This window comes from Pelodiscus sinensis, chromosome 31 (genome assembly GCF_052426305.1).
Source record: "Pelodiscus sinensis isolate ZL-2025 chromosome 31, ASM5242630v1, whole genome shotgun sequence".
Taxonomy (NCBI): Eukaryota; Metazoa; Chordata; order Testudines; family Trionychidae; genus Pelodiscus; species Pelodiscus sinensis.
In genome coordinates, this window is record NC_143082.1 from 1,182,912 (window position 1) to 1,204,983 (window position 22,072).

The window sequence follows — 22,072 nt, forward strand, 5'->3', positions numbered from 1 at the left end:
TTTTAAGCACACGCCTAAGCACAGTGTTGTACGGGGATGGGATTGGTCATAAGAAGCAGCTAAGCCCCTAAATCACTTAGGCCTACCTCCTCTCAAGTGTTCAGGCATCTAACACCCCTTGATTTCAAGGGTCTTTTTGCCACTTGTAAGCCGCTTAGACAGCACCTGGAATGGATCGAAGCAGCTGTGAATAAGGGCAGCCTGGCTCTAGATCTCCGGAGAGAAACCAGCAGGTCATCGAAACTCAAAAGGGGCGCACACGGAGCACAGTCTTTCTGCACACGCAAGTATGAGAAGCCGATTTTATTCGACAGTGCAACCAGGATACTCACAAACACAAGCCAAACCCCCACAGCACCCGATCCCCTGAAACCGAATCTCTTCCCCACACGGTCGCCACACTTCAGTGCTCAAAAGTGTGGGCTAGAAAGGAGAAACCAGGGCCATTTCCCCCAAATCCACAGCCTGCCACAGACGCACGTGTGTGGGGCCAGACCGCCACCCTGCAAACACACCGCTATTGATGGACACGTATCAGTCTCTCTAGAGAACAGTTTGGTGCCGTTATGCCCCACAGGTACGACTTTAAGTAACAAACTAACGGAGAAGTGAAACGCAGAACAAGCTCCTGAAGGAGAGAACATCTCTAGTCCAAAAGTGCAACCCTAACTCCCCTCGGTGCAACCGAACACTGGCGGCTCCGTCGTAATTATCCCTCACTCACTAACTAACTAACTCCCTATGGTTTCCTTTGTGTTCAATTAGCAAATATAAAACCTTCCCTCTGGGCCCTGTGTGTTTACAAGTGCTGCTTAGTGGCCTTGCTGGAAAGCCGTCAGCCCTGCAGCGGGAAGGGGGCAGGACCCAGCACGGATCCCAAACACTCTTCCTCCGTCAAGGCTTCGTTTCAGCTGGGGCTCTTTTAAGCACGCTTGAATCTACCTGCTCGGCGCAGGCGCGAGGTGGTGTCTGCATGGAGCTAGTATTTTTTCCTCCTCAACATCTTGTCTTTTTCCTCTAACAGCCAGAGTTACCTCGGCTTTCTCTGGATTCGGTATTTGCCCCGTATAAAGGGGCACCGAAAGGAGGCATCCGGCAGCCCCCCCACGTTAGACCCAGAGCGTGTCACTGTTGGCAGGGCCCCCCAGAGCAGCCCCCAACACTCCCAAGCGCTGCTAGCCCGGCCAGCGAGGAGCAAGCTTCCCGTTCAAAGCCTCATTCCCCCCTCGCCCCAGCTGGGCACCAGTGTTCTGGGGTCACTCCGGCCCCTCGCGGGCTGGCACGAGCCGAAGGCCGGACGAGCTGCAGTTCTACAGAGCAGCGCGAGAGGAAGGGGACAGCAACAGCAGGGCCCACGGGGGCTGGGCCGATCCGATCCTGCCGGCACGCGCCCGGCTCTCTCTCACCACCAGATGCCAACGCCCTTGTCGGCGGAGCCCGCTGGCCGGTTAACAGCAAAGCGCCCCTGCTTGCGAGGCGAGGAAGTCGTCACATTTTCTAGGCAATAAAACAAAAGGAGCCTAATTCAGCGACGCCCCTTTACCCGACAGTTACAGCTGCCCCCCCCATGGGATCTCGGGGTGAACAGGGCTGGGCCACAGGCAGGCGAGTGTATGATGGGACGGGGTCCTGTGGTGCCTGGGGCTGTACCAATGTGCACAGACGCCTGGAGAGGCCACTCACCTGAGGTCACCCAGCCTGGCAGCGCCTGGCCGGAGAGGCAGGAGCTCTAACCGCTGGCCCACACAGCCCCGGGACCGACCCTTCTTAAAGATGCGTGGGGGAGGGAGGTCTCAGAACATCGGAGCCCAGGCCACAACAGGAGGCAGGGGACAGGAAAGCTCCAGAAAGGTTCCCTGGCCGGGCTACAGGCCTAGCACACGGAGCCGCTGAGGGAAGAGGGGAAGGACGGGCTTGTGTGGTCTGGAAAAGAGACGGCTGAGGCACGACCGCAGCTCTCAAGTCTCCAAAAGGGCATTACAAGGAGGAGGGAGAAAATGCTTCTCTTTCACCTCTGATGATGCAGGCCCGTACGCAGGGGGTACGAAAGCACCCCCCAGGGTTCCCCAGTAAGCATGCTCCGGCCCACCATGGGAAGGCTGCGGCTGTTCCCTGCTTACTCCGGAGACCTTGTGGTCCACATTTACAACCCCCCCCCCCCCCGAAATTCCTGTGTAGGGGCCTGTGATAGCACATACAGCAGGGGGCTTAAACTGCAGCAAGGGAGGTTCAGGCTGGAGTGAGGAAAGGCTTCCTGCCCGTCGGGGTCAAACACTGGGAGAAGTTGCCTGGGGGGCTGTGGAGTCTCCATCGCTGGAGATATTAAGAGCAGGTTGGACAGACCCTGTCAGGGCTGGGCTAGACCCGTGTTTCTCAGCCAGTGGTACGAGTCCCCTTAGGGGTACGGGAGGGAAGTCTGGGGGTACATCAACAACTGAAATTTGGAGAAAACTGAATTTTTGGTGTAAGTTTCCCAACGCTTTATTATTTTTGTACTTTTTACACCCAAAAATGTCATCGCCCGCCCGGCTACGATTGAATCGTTTAAACAAACGTGTTGCAACGGTAGAAAACCATGTAGGTGCTGGGGGGACTTGCCACTTTTAAAAAGGTTGAGAAACACTGGTCTACATGGTGCTTGGCCCGGCCCTTTGGCTCGCTTCAAGCCGGTCCCTTCGCAAGGCCCCCCCGGCAGCCCAGGCAGGGTGAGGGGCAGAGACAGGGGGCTGATCACACCTTTAAATACCTGGTGCCAGCCCCTGGCTGCTGGCACGTCCGCTTCAGTATTTTACCAAAAAGTAATTTCTTCCTGCCTCTCAGCACACTTGCCGGGCAAGGTTTGTTGCCTCCACCGGGGCTGGGGCAGGGTGCACAGGGGGTCAGACTGTCTCTACTACAAAGTGACTTCCAGCTGCAGAATCATAGTCTCTGTTTTCGGGGGGGGGAACCTTCCCACCGGTACACAGCCCCTGGCTCAAATGGAACAGACAGTCCCTCGATTTTGTTCTGATTCCCTGAAAAAGGGGAAATTTCACCCTCTGAGCCAGGTTTGGGCAAAATACGGCCCATGGGCCAGGGCCGGCCCGCCAAGCCATCAGATCCGACCTGCGGAGGCAGCGGGGAGCCCCAGGCAGGCTCCCCCACAGCCCCGACTGCTGGGCTCCCTTTCTGTGTTAAAACTGGAGGGGGGGGGGGAGAGAGTTTTAGGAGCCGCCCCGCCCCAGCACAATCCCATTGGCCGGTTTCTGGCAGAAACCAGCCAATGCAAGTCGCTTGTTGGAATAACAGGCAGCTAAGAAGACCCACGCCCCCTCTCCTGGCTCTGCTATTCATGAAGCACGTGGCCAGGAAGGCTCCTTTGGCAGCTGGCAAGTAAGTCTCATGGTCACAGCCTGCGTCTGACACCCCAGCCCCTTCCTGCCCCCCCGCTCAACATACCCAAACCCTCTGTCCCCCTCTCACACTCACACCCCCTCCCAGATCTGGCCCCCAACCTCCTGCCCCAGATCACAATCCCCTCCTGCCCTAGGTCACACCTGCCTGCCTCATCCCAGCTCCCTCCCAGACTCCAGTCTCCCGCCTGCAGCCCAGTCCCTCCCCCCAAGTGCCCTTCTGCACCCAGCCTGCCTCCCAGACTGTAACCTTCTCCTCCACTCCTACCGCGGAGGAGCGCGGCCCTCGACCGCTGTCCAGTCTTGGAGTGGCCCCCATCGAAGAGGACTGCCTGCCCTGCTGTAAGCGCAAGCGTCACTGTAACCAGGAGCAGCTGCCGCAGATACAACGAAGCGATTCTCCGTCCCCTTCCCCGTCCTGGTGTAAACAGTTGCAGGGCCCTGGCCTCCGCTGCCTGGTCTGTCTGGTCGACGGCTCCGGGGAAGGGGAGTTTTAAAGTGAGGGTTTTATCGTCAGCCCAGGTTCCTTTCTCGGACGCAGCGGCCTTACCTCTTCCCCACCCGCTGCTGGGCCCCTGCCGTGTGCAGGCGCTCCCCGCAGTTGGAGCAGCGGGAGTGCAGCTTGCCGCTCTTCCTCGGGATGGTCCAGCAGCGGGAACACCGCACCCTGTACTTCTTGTACCTGGGGAGAGAGGGACCAACGGGGCTCGTCAGTGACATTGGCGCCCAGCGCGGCATAACTCATCCCCCTCGGCGCGTGGCGTGGGCCCTTTGCGTTCAAGGGGGCTGCTTGGAGGAAAATGCCACAGGACAGACTTTTGGAAATGGGGCCAGGGCCTGAAGGGAGTTTAGGTGCCTGGTCACAAGGAGTTGGGCGCCTTTGAGAACCAGCATCTGCGCTCAGCTCCTAGCTCTGGATTCAGTGGCCTGGCTTGGCCAGCCCCACGTATTCAAATGCACACGTCAGGCCATCCAAAGAGAACAAATGGAGGGGTTAGCTTAGGAATCAAGGCCCAAAGAGAACAGGATGCTGGTTTCCTTGTAAGGGCGCGCTGGCTTCGGCGGGGGGTTGCGCTTCCTCGCTGGGCCCAGTTTCCTCACTTCCAGTTTTTCTCTGATCAATTTTTCAAAAAGTAAAGCAGGAAGTTTTGGGACATCACATGACTCTGGCAGTTGGGGCTTCCAGAAAAAATGCCAACTATTGCAAGAGCCCCATCAGCTGACGAGCGCTGGCAAGATCGGGCCCGCCACCCCAATAAGGGCCAGACACGGACCCAGTTTCCACATAAATGGAGCTTCAGTTTCCAAAGCGGCTGCTCAGAACTTGCGAGCAAGCCTCTGGCTCGTCCGGTGCCGCGTACCTGATGCCACAAGCGTTGCAGAGCGGGGTCCCGTCCTCAGCAATCCGCCACAGGGGCGTCTTCCTCGTCTGGCAGGAAGCGCAGCTCTTGCTACCTACAGAAAAGACAAAGCCTTGGAGGTGGGCGGCGCGGTGGCTGTATTGCAGCTCCATGGCCTGGAAGGCCATTCGGCAGCCCGCGCCGCGCGCAGACACTGGACTGGATGAGCGGTGGACACGCCTGCCCCATCCACACTGACACCATCAGACAGTCTAGCCAGACCTTTCCGCAGCTACCCCCACGGGGAACCCGGCAACTTGCATTTGGCAGCTAAAGCAACTGCCAGCAAGGCCTGCAGGCGGGACACGAAGTCCTCAAGCGAGGAAGAAGCCACATCCTCCCTTGTTAGCTTGTTCCACTGGGAAGCGGCCTCAAGTCAAGCCGGGCGCCTGCTGCCTGACGCGCCAGGGGTCACAACAAGATACAGCAGCAGCGCTGGGGGTCCCCTAGCGGGAGGGCCGAGGGCTTTGTCCTTTCCGGGGGCTAGGGGCGGTTTGGTTTGTAGCTGAAGAGAAAGCAAAGAGGAGAGCCCAGCGGGTACGGAATTGTCTTAGCTTTTCATTCCGGGGGTGGAGCAGAGCAGCACGATTGCGAGATGAGCAGCCCATCCAACAAGGGTGCGTTGGCCTTACCAGCGTGTTTGCTGTTGAAATTAAGGGCTCTGCTCCCGTAGTGAGCACTGCACTGCCCTGGCCGTGAGTACACGAGGAGGAGGCCCTACATTATAAAAGCCCAGCTCCGCCCTGGGCTTAAATCCACAGCAAACGCCTCGGGAGGACGTGGATGCTCCTTCGCTGGAGGTTTTCAAAGGGAGGCTGAAGCCACCGTGGATGGTTTGAACCTCCACAACCCCTGCGCTGCCTCCCTTCCAGCCCTGCGCTTCCAGGGTTCTACGGCTGCTCCTTGGAGGTCTGGCGGGAGAGGAGCCAAGTGGCGCATCGATCGTATGCGGGAGGAGCTGGCCCGGGGTGGATGTAGATAGCTGCACCCGCCCCTTCAGAGCGCTACCATCTACTAGCAAAGGGTATGGTTTCTGAAAAGCAGCCTACTCTGGGCGGAGGGGGAGTCCTGGTCCTCCTCAGAGCTGCTGGCTCGGCAGAGCTCCCTCGTTAACGAGACGGGACTTTGGTTTGGGAAACGGCTCCTTCTCCAGCGCCCTGCCCTGCGGACAGATCAGAGGAAACGAATCTCGCCGGGTTCAGACGTCACTCCCAAGCAAACGAAACAAAGAGCAAAACCCAGAGGAACAGCATTAAAAAAATCGTCCTCAAGCCAGCCCCAAGGAACTGCCACGGGGCAGCTTTTCCCTCTCTGCCCACCGGGCAGTCCCCGGCCCAGCAAAGGGGGCTCACAGATCAGCATGCTGAAGGGCAGTCCCAGGTGCACGGCAGAGGAAGGGCCGTAATGGTCCTGAGCCTCGTCGGGGACCCCAGTAGACTCAGGGTCTGGAAAGCCAGAAGGGACCGTGCTTGTCTGGTCGGACCCCGCGTAACGCCGGCCCCAGGACATCCCAACTCACCAGCTGCTTCGGAGAAAGGTGCAAGAAATCGTGCGGTAGGCAGATGTGGGGGAGCCTGTCTCCCACTAGGTCTCAGCCTAAGCCCTAGGAGCTAAGGGGAGATTCAAGCCCCAAAGAAGGAGACTAGGGGAGTGTCTAGATACACGGCTCCCTTGACGGAGCCACGCAGACGAGTTTACTAGACGTAGGAAAATGAAGCGGGGCAGCCTGGACGTGCCGCAGTCGACAAGGGAAGCCGTTGTCAACCGCTCTGGTACGCCTCGTGAAATGAGGTTTACGGGAGCAGTCGACAAAGGCTTCCCTTGTTGACCGCGGCGCGTCCAGACTGCCCCGCTGTGCCGCTAAACAGCTGATCGGCGCAGCGCGGCGGCCATTTTGATGTAAATGAAGCAGTGATTGTTTAAATTGCCGCTTCATTTTCCTGTGTCAGTAAACTCATCTACATGGCTCCGTCGACAGAGCCACGTAGTCTAGACACACCGAGTCCCTCCCAGAACCGTTCTTGGCACTAGCCCTTACAGCTCTGGATCCTGTAACGGGCTCTCTGAGGAGCACTGCAGCGGGCACCAATTCAGGGCAAAAGGCTTCGAGACCAGGCTGCTTACAGCCCAAGTGGGGATCCTCCACTACAAGGCACCATAAGAGCGGCCAGACAGGGTCAGACCAAAGGTCCATCTAGCCCAGTAGCCTGTCTGCCGACAGTGGCCAGCACCAGGTGCCCTGGAGAGGGTGGACCGAAGACCATGATCAAGCGATTTGTCTCCTGCCATCCCTCTCCAGCCTCTGACAAACAGAGACCAGGGGCACCGTTCCTACCCCCTGGCTAGTAGCCTTCTATGGACCTAACCTCCATGAATCTATCTAGCTCAACCAGCCAGGCAGAGACCTTCTGTCCCCCCAGGCTGGTTCACAAGGCGGCTCACGAGCAGTCCCCTCAGGCACTCCAGTGTCACACCAGCACCGCTCCTCCCACCACTGGCAGGGTATGAAAACCAGGCTCATCAAATAAAAGGGTCTTCCGATCCCAAAGGACCAGCCGCATTCCCGGATCGATTTACAGCTCTGGATCTTATCCAAAAGGCACCCTGTGCCAATCCTTTAGAATAGGAGGGAGGGAGGGAGGGAGGGTTTTAGAATTGGGGGAGGAATACAATCTATACAACAATTGCATAATTCTTGGTTCAGGCTAGTAGCAGCGATGGAGGGAAGTGCTGGCTTCAGTCAAGTCTCTGGAGCTCACCCCTGGTTTGGATGGGTCCTTCAGTCGTTTGTTTAGAGCACCAGCTCCCGGCAACGTCCCCCCCAAAGGAAGACCAGAGGAGGAGTTCCCAGGGGCCTGTAAGCCCCTCGCCCCGCAGTGGCTCCCCTGCTCTTGCTGTGGGAAAGCACGGCTACGAGATGGAATTTGTCACATGGGCACGTCACTGTCCAGGCAGAACAGAACATAAGAACATAAGAACGGCCGGACTGGGTCAGACCAAAGGTCCTTCTAGCCCAGTAGCCTGTCTGCCGACAGTGGCCAGCACCAGGTGCCCCAGAGAGGGTGGACCAAAGACCATGATCAAGCGATTTGTCTCCTGCCATCCCTCTCCAGCCTCTGACAAACAGAGGCCAGGGACACCATTTTATCCCCTGGCTTTTTATGGACCTAACCTCCATGAATTTATCCAGCTTCTCTTTAAACTCTGTTATAGTCCTAGCCTTCACCGCCTCCTCTGGCAAGGAGTTCCACAGGTTGACTACACGCTGTGTGAAGAAGAACTTTCTTTTATTAGTTTTAAACCTGCTACCCATTAATTTCATTTGGTGTCCTCTAGTTCTTCTATTTAGGGAACTAATAAATAACTTTTCTTTATCAGCCCTCTCCACACCCCTCATGATTTTATAGACCTCTATCATATCCCCCCTCAGTCTCCTCTTTTCTAAACTGAAAAGTCCCAGTCTCTTTAGCCTCTCCTCATATGGCACCCGTTCCAAACCCCTCATCATTTTAGTTGCCCTTTTCTGAACCCTTTCCAAGGCCAAAATATCTTTTTTGAGGTGAGGAGACCACATCTGTACACAGTATTCAAGATGTGGGCGTACCATAGTTTTATACAGGGGCAGTAAGATATTCTGGGTCTTATTTTCTATCCCTTTCCTAATAATTCCTAGCATCTTATTTGTCTTTTTGACCACCGCTGCACACTGCGTGGAAGTTTTCAAAGAACTGTCCAGGATAACTCCAAGATCTTTCCTGATTTGTCGTAGCCAAATTAGCCCCCATCATACTGTACGTATAGTTGGGGTTATTTTTCCCCCCAATGTGCATTACTTTACACTTATCCACATTAAATTTCATTTGCCATTTTGTTGCCCAATCACTCAGTTTGGTGAGATCTTTTTGAAGTTCTTCACAGTCTGCTTCTGTCTTGACTATCCTAAACAGTTTGGTATCATCTGCAAACTTTACCACCTCACTGCTTACCCCTTTCTCCAGATCATTTATGAATAAGTTGAAAAGGATTGGTCCCAGGACTGACCCTTGGGGTACACCACTAGTTACCCCCTCCAATCTGAAAATTTACCATTTATTCCTATCCTTTGTTTCCTGTCTTTTAACCAGTTCTCAATCCAAGAAAGGACCTTCCCTCTTATCCCATGGCCATGGAATTTACACAAGAGCCTTTGTTGAGGGACCTTGTCAAAGGCTTTCTGAAAATCCAAGTATACTATATCTACTGGCTCCCCCTTGTCCGCATGTTTGTTAACCCCTTCAAAGAACTCTAAGGGTATGTCTACACTACCATCCTAGTTCGAACTAGGGTGGTAATGTAGGCAACCGGAGTTGCGAATGAAGCCCAGGATTTGAATTTCCTGGGCTTCATTTGCATCTCGCCGGGCGCCACCATTTTTAAATGTCCGCTAGTGCAGACTCCGTGCCGCGCGGCTACACGCGGCACGGACTAGGTAGTTCGAACTAGGGTGGTAGTGTAGACATACCCTAATAGATTAGTAAGACATGATTTCCCTTTACAGAAGCCATGTTGACTTTTGTCCAACAAATTATGTTCTTCTACATGCTTCACAATGTTATTCTTTACTATTGTTTCAACTAATTTGTCCAGTACTGAAGTTAGACTTACCGGTCTGTAATTGCCAGGATCGCCTCGAGAGCCCTTTTTAAATATTGGTGTCACGTTGGCTACCTTCCAGTCATTAGGTCTGCAGGGCTCAGGTCTGTGCAGGCTGCAGCCATGGCTGGTCTGAGCGTCCCAGGAACGCTCCTCAGAGGCTGATTGGCACCTCCCACAGTCCGTCAAGTGCCCCTCCTCAACCTGAAGTCGCTTTCCAGCAGGCTGACCCTGGTGGCCTCTCGCAGAGGCAAACCCGGGAAACCCGGGCACAGCGCCAATACTCACAGCTGCCGATGCACCAATGCGCCACCGTGCAAGCGGCACAGCTGTAACCGCGCACTTTACGCTTTCCACAGACCCTCACTCTGCACCAGACTCGCTGCAGACATAGCCCAGTGGTTGCAGCAACAATCCGTGGGCCACACTGTAATCAGATAACCTCACAGACCCACAAGTGGTCCCATTCCTCCTGCTAGCTTCCCAGCCCCTGCGCTCTCCTGTTGCCACGTGGGCCGCAGCCTGGCTAACTTGCATTTCCTAAGCTCGGCTTTGAATTTGCCAGCTGCTCTTTTCCTTGAACATGGGGACAGCAAGTCAGGCCCCAACCATCTAAGGCCTGTGGTGGGGGGAGATTTTTTTTTCCTCAAAAGCATCTGCAGGGATTTAGGCACAAAAGTCCTTTCAAAAGTCAATGGAACTAGTGCTCCTAAAACCCGTGGGTGGCTAAAAACACCTCTCTCCAATAGAGCTGGGAGACCATGCATTCCCCGCACCTCTCCAGGCTACCGAGAGCTGCAAATGGACCCAAAGCAAAGGCTCCTGTCTCCCGCCATGTGACCAGAGGGAATGTGGTTGCTGCAGTGGACCGGATAGCAAGTGGGAGAAGACCAGGCTGTGGGGTGAGAGATTATTGGACGAGGCCATGACCCTCCTGCTCCAGCACTTAGCCCAATTGCTCTCAAACGGGTTTCCCCACACCTGCTCCGGCAAGATGCTTGCACCTTCCTTGGAAAGGCTTGGTGTTGGGCCATCTGGTTTGGGGGCAGGTTTGTCATCTGGCATTTAACCCGCCGCCGGGTGACAGTGGCCAAGGAGCAGAGGGATTGCCAGACCAGCTCAGCCCCAGCCCCTCCGGGATCCCTGCTTTGCCAGTGGCCAGGCGAGTGGATAAATGCAGACTCACACACGACACTCCTAACCCAAGGAGCCTGCCTCTTCGGTGGGACTCGTGTCTCCTAGGGCTTAGATACAAGAGGCGGGTGCACCGTGACTCGTGTGATTGGATGTGGGGGGGGCAGAGGGCTAAATCACCGGTGGGTATGTGGGGGGAGAGGGGGTTTCTATGGGGCTAGACAGACAGAGATAGAGTGGGGAGAGGGGAGCTGGAGGGGATGGAGAGACAGATGATGAGTGTATATGAGGATAGCTAGATTGATATTAGGGAGACAGCTAGACAGACGGAGAATTGTGGGCGTGTAGGGCAGATGGTAAATAGCCAGCTAATGGGTGCCCATGGGTTCAGACAGGCAGGTGCCCCAGCAGAGTGCCAGCCCTAGAGGGTGGGTGCCCCCAGCAGAATGGCAGCCAGGCAGTGAGGGGAGCCCCGTACCTGCTGTAGTGGGGGTGGATGAGGAGCCGGTACCCGTCGGAACTGCTTTGGCCCAGGCACAGGTGCATGCGGAGGGTCACCCCCTGGAAAGAGGGGTCTCGGGGCTCAGCGCTCCGGCGTGGGGCCGGCTGCTTGCGGGAATTTATCCTCCTGCAGCCCGGCCCCGGCTCCCAGCTCCGCCCCTCCCTCCCGGCCTGGCCACGGAAGTCGGTGGGGAGGATGTAGGGGGACCTCGCGGGGCGCCCTGCCCGCGGCTCGGGGGGGCTGGCGGGGGCGGGCGCGCCCGACACCAGATGAGAGCAGTGCAGGCTGATGAGGCTCAGGGTGTCCATGGGGCTGCAGGGGCGCAGGGAAGCGAGGGGGCCGGCTCCGGGCTGCGGCTGCGGGGCGCTGCGCCCTGGGCGCACGGCTGGTCCCGGTGGCGGCTGCTGCGCCCTGGGCGCACGGCTCGGCTCCTCCTGGCCCCGCGGCGCCTGGGGCAGCTGCTGGGCGGACTCCTGCAGGAAGCTGAGGGCGCGGCTGTCGGGAGCCTGCAGGCAGCAGGCCATGCTGGGCAGGGGCTCCGGGCCGGGACGTCCCGCGGGCCTGCGGGAGGAGAGCACAGGGGCGTCGGGGACAGCGCGCCAAGGAGCCCCGGAGCCCCCGCTCGCTTCCCGGGGCCTGATCTCCTCCTTGTACCCCTCCCCCTCGGCCTGACCCCTCCCTCCCCCAAGGGCAGCTCCTGTACCCCTCCCCCTCGGCCTGACCCCTCCCTCCCTCCCCCAGGGCAGCTCCTGTACCCCTCCCCCTCGGCCTGACCCCTCCCTCCCCCAAGGGCAGCTCCTGTACCCCTCCCCCTCGGCCTGACCCCTCCCTCCCCCCCCCAAGGGCAGCTCCTGTACCCCTCCCCCTCGGCCTGACCCCTCCCTCCCCCCCCAAGGGCAGCTCCTGTACCCCTCCCCCTCGGCCTGACCCCTCCCTCCCCCCCCCAGGGCAGCTCCAGTACCCCTCCCCCTCGGCCTGACCCCTCCCCCCCCCAGGGCAGCTCCTGTACCCCTCCCCCTCTGCCTGACCCCTCCCTCCCCCAAGGGCAGCTCCTGTACCCCTCCCCCTCGGCCTGACCCCTCCCTCCCCCAAGGGCAGCTCCTGTACCCCTCCCCCTCGGCCTGACCCCTCCCTCCCCCAAGGGCAGCTCCTGTACCCCTCCCCCTCGGCCTGACCCCTCCCTCCCCCAAGGGCAGCTCCTGTACCCCTCCCCCTCGGCCTGACCCCTCCCTCCCCCAAGGGCAGCTCCTGTACCCCTCCCCCTCGGCCTGACCCCTCCCTCCCCCAAGGGCAGCTCCTGTACCCCTCCCCCTCGGCCTGACCCCTCCCTCCCCCAAGGGCAGCTCCTGTACCCCTCCCCCTCGGCCTGACCCCTCCCTCCCCCAAGGGCAGCTCCTGTACCCCTCCCCCTCGGCCTGACCCCTCCCTCCCCCAAGGGCAGCTCCTGTACCCCTCCCCCCCCCCTCTGCCTGACCCCCCTTTAGCCCTCCCCGTGATCCCCTCCTTACACCCCTCCCCCCGGGGCAGCTCCTGTCCCTCTGCCCCCAGCCTGCCCACCTCTCCTCGTGCCCCTCCCCCCGGGCAGCTCCCCTCAGCTCCCCCATGGGCCTGCCCCTCCCCCGCCGGGTGCCGGGCTCGGATCCCGCCCGCGGCCCCGGCCAATGACAGCGGGAGGCTGCGGCTCGCGAGCTGCCCGCCCAAAGCAGCGCTGGAGCTCGCGCCCAGCCCGCAGGCAGGTGCACGGGGCGGGGCTGATCCGGATTCTCCCCCCCCCATGGGGACAAGTGCGCGGGGCTGATCCGGATTCACCCCCCCCCCATGGGGACAAGTGCGCGGGGCTGATCCGGATTCACCCCCCCCCCCATGGGGACAAGTGCGCGGGGCTGATCCGGATTCACCCCCTCCCCATGGGGACAAGTGCGCGGGGCTGAGCCGGATTCTCCCCCCCCCCATGGGGACAAGTGCGCGGGGCTGATCCGGATTCTCCCCCTCCCCATGGGGACAAGTGCGCGGGGCTGAGCCGGATTCTCCCCCCCCCCCATGGGGACAAGTGCGCGGGGCTGATCCGGATTCTCCCCCCCCCCATGGGGACAAGTGCGCGGGGCTGAGCCGGATTCACCCCCCCCCATGGGGACAAGTGCGCGGGGCTGATCCGGATTCTCCCCCCCCCCCCCCATGGGGACAAGTGCGCGGGGCTGATCCGGATTCTCCCCCCCCCATGGGGACAAGTGCGCGGGGCTGATCCGGATTCTCCCCCCCCCCCATGGGGACAAGTGCGCGGGGCTGATCCGGATTCACCCCCCCCCCCATGGGGACAAGTGCGCGGGGCTGATCCGGATTCACCCCCCCCCATGGGGACAAGTGCGCGGGGCTGATCCGGATTCACCCCCCCCCCCATGGGGACAAGTGTGCGGGGCTGATCCGGATTCACCCCCCCCCCCATGGGGACAAGTGCGCGGGGCTGATCCGGATTCTACTCCCCCCCCATAGGGACAAGTGCGCGGGACTGATCCGGATTCACCCCCCACCCCACGGGGGACAAGTGCGCGGGGCTGATCCGGATTCCTGTCCCCACGGGCAGGTGCAGGGGGATGAATCGGATCCCCCTCTCTCCGCGGGCCAGGTGCATGGAGCTGATCTCCAGTGCCCCCCTCCCCCGTCCCGGGCTGACCTGGCTCCCTGGCCCGGGCTGGCCAGAGTCCGGGCGGGGCTGCGGGGCTCCGGCTCCAGGCAGGGCGGGAAGAGCAGCTGCTGCAGGAGGGAGAAATCCGGGGGCTGCCCGTCCAGGAACAGCTCCCCCTCCATGCGCCGGGCGGGCCGGGGCCGGGGCCGCAGCCTGCAAGGACGCGGGATGGGGGGTAACTAGACACAGCTGGGCAGCGGGGCCTGCCCTATAAGGGCCGGGCCGGGCCGGGCCGGGCTAGCAGGAGGCTGGAGCCTGTCCTGGTCGGGGAAGGTTTGCAGGGGGAGCGGGGTAACGCCTGGCCCGGTCGCCCCCCCCCCCCCCCCCAAGGATGTGGGGTAGAAGGAGACAGATGTTTGCCTGGGCTGGCTCTTGGCCTGGGGGGGGAGCAGCAATGGGTTTGCAGCTGGGGGGAATGTTGATCTGCCCCATTATGTGGGGCCCTGTCTGGCTCTCAAGCTGGGGCAGCTGGGCGGTCCGAGGAGCTCACAGCTGCTCCCACAGCAGTGGGTCCCACCCCAGCCAAGCCTGGGGGGGACAGTCCCTCACCCCCACGTCCAGAGCTGCTCTGGCTGTGGATGGTGAGTGCCAATAGGGGGTTAATCCCCCAACACCCAGCTGCAGGGCCCTGTCGGGGCCATTCCCTGCCCTCAGTCAGTGGCCCTTGACCCACAGCTGTGGGGACGGAGACTCCCGGAGTTGTTCCTGGGGTCCTGGTCTGCTTAGGCTGGGGACAACCTGCTCAGACTCCCTTCCCTGCTGGGCGGGCCGGTCCGTGGCCTGGGAGCTGGGCGGGCAGCCAGGGGAGCTGAGGCTGCAGCAGTGGTGCTGGGAGTGATTCCTGGCTGTGCGGGCAGCGCCCTGGCCAAGTTCCTGTTTCTGGCCCCCTCTGCCTAGGCTCTGGTGAGATCTGTGGGCCATGGGACCTCCCATAATACTCCAGGGCTGTGTCTAGACTGGCGGGATTTTGTGCAAAATCTTGCCGCCTGTCTACACTGGCCGCGAGTATTTGCGCAAGAACACTGGCCTTGTACTGTACAAAATCAGTGGTGCTCGTGCAAATACTGCGACGCTCCCGCTCAGGGAGAAGCCCTCCTGCGCTAGTAACTTCTTGCCAAGTTAACTTCTTGCACAAGAAAGCCCGATGGCTAAAATGGCCCCTGGAGCTTTCTTGCGCAAGAGAGCGTCTGCACTGGCACCTTGCGCAAAGGCACCTGCCAGTACAGACGCTCTCTTGCGCAAATACTTTTAACAGAAGTTTTTCCATTAAAAGTATTTGTGCAAAATCATGCCAGTCTAGACGCAGCCCCAGGTGAACAGGGCCTGGGGTGGGGTTTTAGGTCACCTGCAGGCTCCAGGGATTGGGCCAAAGGAAACCTGATGAGGTTCAACAAGGACAAGTGCAGAGCCCTGCCCTTGGGACGGAAGAATCCCAAGCATTGGTACAGGCTAAGCAGCAGTTCCACAGAAAAGGTCCTGGGGTGACAGTGGCTGAGAAGCTGGAGACGAGTTGACGGGGGCCCTTGTAGCCAAGGAGGCTAATGGCATATTAGGGGCATTAGGAGGAGCGTTGCCAGCAGATCCAGAGAAGTGATTATTCCCCTTCATTCGGCTCTGGGGAGGCCACATCTGGGCTGTGTCTAGACTGGCAAGTTTTTCTGTAAAAGCAGCTGCTTTTGTGGAAAAACTTGCCAGCTGTCTACACTGGCCGCTTGAATTTCTGCAAGAACACTGACTCCTACTGTCTGAAATCAGCTCTTCTTGCGGAAATACGGTGCTGCTCCCGTTCAGGCAAAAGTCCTTTGGCGCAAAAGGGCCGGTGTAGACAGCTCAGATTTGTTTTGCGCAAAAGTGTGTCTAGATTGGCACGGACGCTTTTCTGAAAAAAGAGCTTTTGCGGAAAAGCGTCCTGCCAATCTAGACGCTCTTCCGCAAATGCTTTTAACAGAAAAACTTTTCCGTTAAAAGCATTTGCGGAAAATCCTGCCAGTCTAGACGTAGCCCTGGAGTGTTGTGTCCAATTCTGGGCCCCCCCACTACAGAAAGGACGTGGACACATTGGAGAGGGTCCAGCGGAGGGCAGACAAAATGCTGAGGGGGCTGGAGCACAGGACCTACGAGGAGAGGCTGAGGGACTTGGGTCTGTTTAGTCTGCAGAAGAGCAGAGCGAGGGGGGATTCGAGAGCAGCCTGCAACTCCCTGCAGGGGGGTCCAAAGAGGCTGGCGAGAGGCTGGTCTCGGGGGCAGGTGGCAGAACAAGGCGCAATGGGCTCAAGCTGCAGTGGGGCAGGTCTAGGTTGGAGATCAGGACACACTCTTTCCCTGGGGGGTGGGGGAGCCCTGGGCTGGGTTCCCGAGGGGGGAGATCTCCATCCTTAGAGGTTTCGAAGCCCTGGCTGGGCTGGTTTATGGGGGTTGGCCTCCCGAGGGCTCTTCCTATGCTTTTGTCTCCGGTTCTAAGGTGAACAGTGGAGGCCCAGCTCTGGCTTCCAGCTCCTCCTCCCGGCGCTGTGGCACCCTTGGAGGCTGAGCATCTCCCAGGGATGGCCTGGTTCCTGCTGGGTGAACCCCTGGGGCTCAGGAATCCAGGCCCTCTATGGAGAGTCTGGGGGGGTCTCAGAGCCCTGCCCTCAGTCCCTGGGCAGAAGGGCTGGCTACAGAGCTCCCGGGGCTGGATTCTTCCTACTTCCCCAGGCAGGGGGAAAGGAGACGCTGCAAGTGCCCCCAAAGCTGATCAGACCCGCCCCCCCCCCCAGCTCCTGTTTCCAGCCCGTCCTGCCAGGGGGGCGAGATGGTGCCACAGAAGAATCCAGCCCACCTCTCAGGAGGGTGCTGAATGTTCCAAAGGGCAGGGGCACTGCCCACCCCTACAGGGCAGCCACCTCTGGGGAGCGACACACCAGCAGGCTGTCAGGAAGACGGGAGGGGTATGGAGGGGAGACGTAAGCAGCTGGGCAGGCGTGTGGCTGCCGAACCTGGACGCTGGCTCTTGCGGAGATCGGGTCCCACAGTTGGGGCGCCCGGCAGGGCAGCTCCTCTTACGCATCCTGCTGAGTCTAGCGCCGATTCACGGAGAGCCCTGGGCTCTCCCAGCACCAGCCTGGCCGGCCCCTGAGTGTTTCCGGGGGGCTGCGTGTCAGGGAGTGGGAGCAGGATCTAGCAGCCCCCTCGCTCTCCCAGGCTAGTGGTCGGCCAGCTCTCTCTCCAGGCGCCGGGAAGCCCCTCAGCAGCAGGGCTGGCCCCACCAGACTCAGGGTAGACCTCCCACCATTGGCCCTCGCTGGTCCGGGCCCCTGCTGGAAAGCGAGGGGCTCCGGGCTCCCTCCTGCCCCAGGGGACGGCCGCAGGCCTGGGGCCAGGGATGAGCAGGGCAGCCTGTTGTACAAAGTGAGGTTTTTAATAAAAAAAAATGTGGCTGCAGAGTCCGGGGTCCCAGCGAGGCACAGGCGGGCCCCGCGAAGGAGCCGCTCAGGGCCCCTCAAGGAACCTTGAGCTCCTGCCTCTGAGCATGCGGCGTGCCCCTCGCCAGCCCCTCTTGCGCTGCCGCGTCCATCCAGCTCCTGGAGCAGAAGAGGAGCAGCGGCTGTGCTACCCGCTCTCCTCCGCCCCGTGCTCCACTGTGGAGGGGGCTCCAGCCGCTCCCCACCCTGCTCTAGCCCTGGAGGAAGCGCAGAGCCGCCCCCGGGCCTGGAAAAGGAAGAACCCCTCCCCCGACCGCTCCAGCCGCCCTTGCTGCGAGCTCCGGGAAGGCCCCGCCCACAGAGCGTGCCAGCCTCAGTGGGGCTTGGGCACGTGGCCGTCCACGTAGAAGTTCCTGGTGATTTTGGGCAGGGTGAACTCAGCCCCCTCCAGCTCTGCGGTGAGGATGATCTGGCAGCCGAGCCGGGAGTTCTCCTGCAGCTGCGGGGCCATGTCCAGCATGTCGTCCTCCCTAGGAAAGGCCGGTCGGGTGACGCTGCACAGGCTGAGCCGGGGGGCCCCCGCGGGAAGGGGAAGGGGCTGGGCCCCGGGGCTCTGGGTTCGAGTCCAACTGCTGGAAAAGGAAGAACCCCTCCCCCGACCACTCCCCCCCACGCAGCCCCGGCCCCAGAACGGCCAATGAACATTCGCCAGGGAAACTCCTGGAGCCTGGCGCGTCTGGGCCCATTTGCTTCGCCTGCACCATGGGGATCACTCTTCCTTGCTCTGGCCAGTGGGGAGGGGCGGGCGGGCGGGCGCGCGCCTGGGTTCGTGGAGCACCCGGCCGTGCAGGCCCCGGCCCCCAGAGGCTGTTACCTTTCGTCAGGGACGGGCAGCTTGTCCACAAACTCCTGGCTCACGTAGACGTGGCAGGTGGAGCAAGCCAGGGACGCTTCGCAGGCTCCTGGGAACAGGAGTGGAGAGTCAGCTGTGGGCAGGGCCGGGGTGCCTAAGCTGCCCCCCCGGAGAAGAGGGAGCCCAGCCACGTGCCAGTAAACGCAGGGCATAGAACTAACAAGATGCCACATGTCCCTCGCCTCCGGCGGCTCCCTCGGGCAGCTCCCCTCCCCATCCTGCCAGCTCTGGAACACCCTCCCGCAGCCTGGCTGCTCAGGGCCCTGCTCCAAATGGACCGACCCCCTCTGGATTCGTGGGTCTCCCTCTCATCCTGGGCCTCAGCTGTGGGGGGATGCAGGGGGGCCGTGAGCTGAGGAGCCATGAGTCAAGGGGAGATACACGCTCAGCCCAGCCCTGCCCCCTGCACCCTGAAATCCCTCAGGGGACCCCCAAAACACAGTGGGGAGGGAAATGGGGGGTGCTGAGAAGAGACGCCAAGTGCTCCTGTGGCCAGGTGAGATGCTGGCAGCAGCAGGGGACCAGGGAGTCTCTGGTCAGGCTGCCCCCCCAGCTGTCTGCCCCCCAATCTTCTCCCACCAGCCCGGGGGCACAGACCTTCCAGTTCGATGTCGTGCCTCTGGGCCAGGCGCAGCACATCCTCCCCAACGCGCCCCTGCACAGGGACCCGGCGCCCGGACCGGTCAATGAAAACCACATTCACCCTAAGGAGGGAAAGGGGGGGTGTTGGGATCCGGGTTTCCCAGAGGCCTCCTGGCACCTGCAGCCACGGGCTCGAGGGCTGGGCGGGATGGTGAGCAGAGTGAAGGGAGCCGGGGGAGAGGGGACCAGTGCAGACCTCCGAGGCCAGAGCCGCCTGCAGGCCAGAGGGCATTGACCCCTGCAGCAATCCTGGTGCTTGTCCAGCCAGGCATTACCACATGCCATGCACAGCACCGGCCAGCCGCACGTCGCACAGCACGGCAGGTCAGGCTCATGCTACGCATGGGACAGAGGGGAAACCGAGGAAAAGAGCAAGCCAGAGATTTGCCCAAGGTCAGCAGCAGAGCCAGGCATGGAACCCAGGTCTCCCGAGCCCAATGCTGCACCCTCTTGGTCACACTGCTACTCTTGCCCCATTCTCTGAGCCCCCCTTGAGAGGGGCAGGAGCAGGACCTGGCAGTATCACCTGGATAGCCCCAGGCTCTGGCCCGCCTGGCAAGGGAGGCAGACACGATCCTCCTTTGTCTGACCAGGGACAAAGGGCAAGTGACTTGCCAGAGGCCGCCCCAGGAGCCGGTGTCAGCCCTGGGATTAGAACCCAGCGTCCTGCCCCCAGCGCTGCGCTCAGCCCACAACCACCCCGCATCCTTCTGGACCACGTCCGGCAGCCCCAGCAGGCAGCGCGTCCCGGCGAGGCCTAGACCCTCCAAGGCGCTGGCAGCGAGACAGCCCGAGTGCAGGTCCCTCGCTGGATCCTCAGACTCACACGGCGCCCACGGGCTCTGCTGTGCAGCCCTCGTCTTCCACCCGGAATGCCACTGGGAAAACAGATTGCAGCTCAGCTGGCAGCAGCCCCCAGTCCCCAAGCCCAGCCTGAGCCCAGGCGACAGGGAGGCCGTGTGCCCTGAGGTGCTGCTCCGGCACCAGCCGGCAGCCCTGGGGGAGCAGCCAGGGGGCTCTTGCACTGCTGGTTTCCCAGCCCCAGAGCCCTCATGCAGCCAGCTCCCGTGTGGCAGCGCAGAGACCAGGAGCAGCAGGGCAGGGACCTGCCCACCCGCCAAGTAAGGAAACCTGGCAGCAACTGGGACTGCCTCAGCCCCTCCCCCCACACCCCTTCAGCCCTGTCCTGAGCCTCCCCCCCGCACCCCCACCCCCGTCCTGACTCCTGCAGTCCCCTCCCCCCACACCCCTTCAGCCCTGTCCTGAGCCCCCCCCCGCACCCCCACCCCCGTCCTGACTCCTGCAGTCCCCTCCCCCCACACCCCTTCAGCCCTGTCCTGAGCCTCCCCCCCGCAGTCCCACCCCCGTCCTGACTCCTGCAGTCCCCTCCCCCCACACCCCTTCAGCCCTGTCCTGAGCCCCCCCCCCGCACTCCCACCCCCGTCCTGACTCCTGCAGTCCCCTCCCCCCACACCCCTTCAGCCCTGTCCTGAGCCTCCCCCCCGCAGTCCCACCCCCGTCCTGACTCCTGCAGTCCCCTCCCCCCACACCCCTTCAGCCCTGTCCTGAGCCTCCCCCCCGCAGTCCCACCCCCGTCCTGACTCCTGCAGTCCCCTCCCCCCACACCCCTTCAGCCCTCTGTCCTGAGCCCCCCCCGCACCCCCACCCCCGTCCTGACTCCTGCAGTCCCCTCCCCCCACACCCCTTCAGCCCTCTGTCCTGAGCCCCCCCCTGCACCCCCACCCCCGTCCTGACTCCTGCAGTCCCCTCCCCCCACACCCCCACACCCCTCTGTCCTGAGCCCCCCCGCACTCCCACCCCCGTCCTGACTCCTGCAGTCCCCTCCCCCCACACCCCTTCAGCCCTCTGTCCTGAGCCCCCCCCCCGCACCCCCACCCCCGTCCTGACTCCTGCAGTCCCCTCCCCCCACACCCCTTCAGCCCTCTGTCCTGAGCCCCCCCCCGCACCCCCACCCCCGTCCTGACTCCTGCAGTCCCCTCCCCCCCAGTCCTCTGCCCTCACTCGCATTTCTTACAGGTATCGCCCCACAAGCCCCCGGCCGAGGGCCCCTTGGGGGGATGTGACAGGAACTGAAGTTTCCCCCCTGGCTGGGGCAGCACCTGAGCATGGGGGGGGGGGGGGGGGAGGCGGCCCAGGGATTGTCCGGCCCCCGCCCAGGCCAGGCCCTGCTCAGCCTCGGCCGAGCTGCTGCGGATGCTCCCGGCAGGGCGGGGCCCGGTGGGGGGGGGGGGGCTGGAACATTTCCCGGGGCCTTTCGTCCCACTGGACCGAGACGCGGCCGAAGGGAACCGGGAGCCCAGGGCCGGGCAGAGGCTCTGCGGGGCGGGGCTCCCACCTCCCCCAAGGGGCTCGGGGGGGCAGCCCCCCCTCCCGCGGGGACACTGCGCTGCTGCGAGGGCCCCGCCCCCGGCCCCGCCCACCTGCCGTGCGGAAGCCCCGCGCCGGGCAGCGCCGCAGCCCCCCGGCCGCCCCCAGCAGCCACCGAGCCGCAGCCGCGCCGGGCACGGAGGCCGCCATGACAGGCGTCACGTGACCGCGGCCGGGGTCGGAGGTCACCGGCGGCCACGTGCAGCAGGCGGGGGCGGGGCCTGTTGCTGGTCGAGGGGCTCAGGCCGGGGGGGGGGGCGCCCGTCCTCTCGGCTCCGGGGGGGTTTCCCGCGGGGGGGGGTCAGCTGCAAACGCCCCCCCGGCCGGCGCCAGAAGCCGCCTCAGCGACCCGGGTCCTGCTGCCGCTTCCCCCGGGCCCCACGAGCGGCGAGGGGGGGGCGGGGGGGTCCTAGCTCCGCCCCCCGCAGACCCCCAGGCAGGGGCCGGGTTCCTGCTCTGGTGCCGCGACCCCCCCCCCCGCCTTTCGGGCAGCTGCTGCCTCCCATAACCCCCCCCCCCCCCCCCCCCCGCTGCGCTGCCGGCCCCCCCCCCCCCCCGGTACGGATCAGGCCCGGCCCGCGAAGCTCTTCCCCGGTTTCCTTTACTCGGGCACTTGCCCAGCCCGGTCCCGGGGGCGAGTCCCCGCGCGGCCAGGCCAGGCCCTGGGAGCACGAGGGGCAGAGGCCCGGCCTGGCGGGAGCGGGGCGGGAAGGGAATCCGGCTGCATTCAGCCACACGGGCGCTGGCCGACCCCGGGCCTTGCCCTGCAATGCAGAGGAGCCAGGGGGCTCGGGTGCCGGAACGTGGCTGTGAAGGTGGAGGGGCAGCGCTGGAGCGAGGGGGGTTGTGGCCACCTGGGAACAGAAAGCCAAAGGGGTGGCTGGCTGGATGCCCCAGCCTGCGCGGGTGGTGGCCAGGGACCTCAGCCAAGGCCCTGAGAAACACTGACAGGCAGCCAGCCGGGCTTGCAGAGCAGCCTCTGGCC

The 22,072-nt window shown here is 62.3% G+C and overlaps 2 protein-coding genes across 2 annotated transcripts; both read right to left on the reverse strand.

The window, feature by feature from the left end:
- Positions 1–1,289: 1,289 nt before the first annotated feature.
- Positions 1,290–13,918, reverse strand: ZGLP1 (zinc finger GATA like protein 1). The gene is made up of 6 exons (XM_089774682.1): positions 13,732–13,918; positions 11,037–11,621; positions 5,842–5,954; positions 4,754–4,847; positions 3,943–4,074; positions 1,290–1,497 (listed from the first exon to the last, which is right to left on the reverse strand). Exons 1-6 carry the CDS (start codon positions 13,863–13,865, stop codon positions 1,449–1,451), a joined length of 1,107 nt encoding a protein of 368 aa, XP_089630808.1. The 5' UTR covers positions 13,866–13,918; the 3' UTR covers positions 1,290–1,448.
- A 3,201-nt stretch (positions 13,919–17,119) lies between these two features.
- Positions 17,120–21,284, reverse strand: FDX2 (ferredoxin 2). Its single transcript, XM_075917787.2, has 5 exons — positions 21,141–21,284; positions 19,526–19,577; positions 18,655–18,761; positions 18,019–18,106; positions 17,120–17,674 (listed from the first exon to the last, which is right to left on the reverse strand). Exons 1-5 carry the CDS (start codon positions 21,235–21,237, stop codon positions 17,518–17,520), a joined length of 501 nt encoding a protein of 166 aa, XP_075773902.1. The 5' UTR covers positions 21,238–21,284; the 3' UTR covers positions 17,120–17,517.
- Positions 21,285–22,072: the final 788 nt, after the last annotated feature.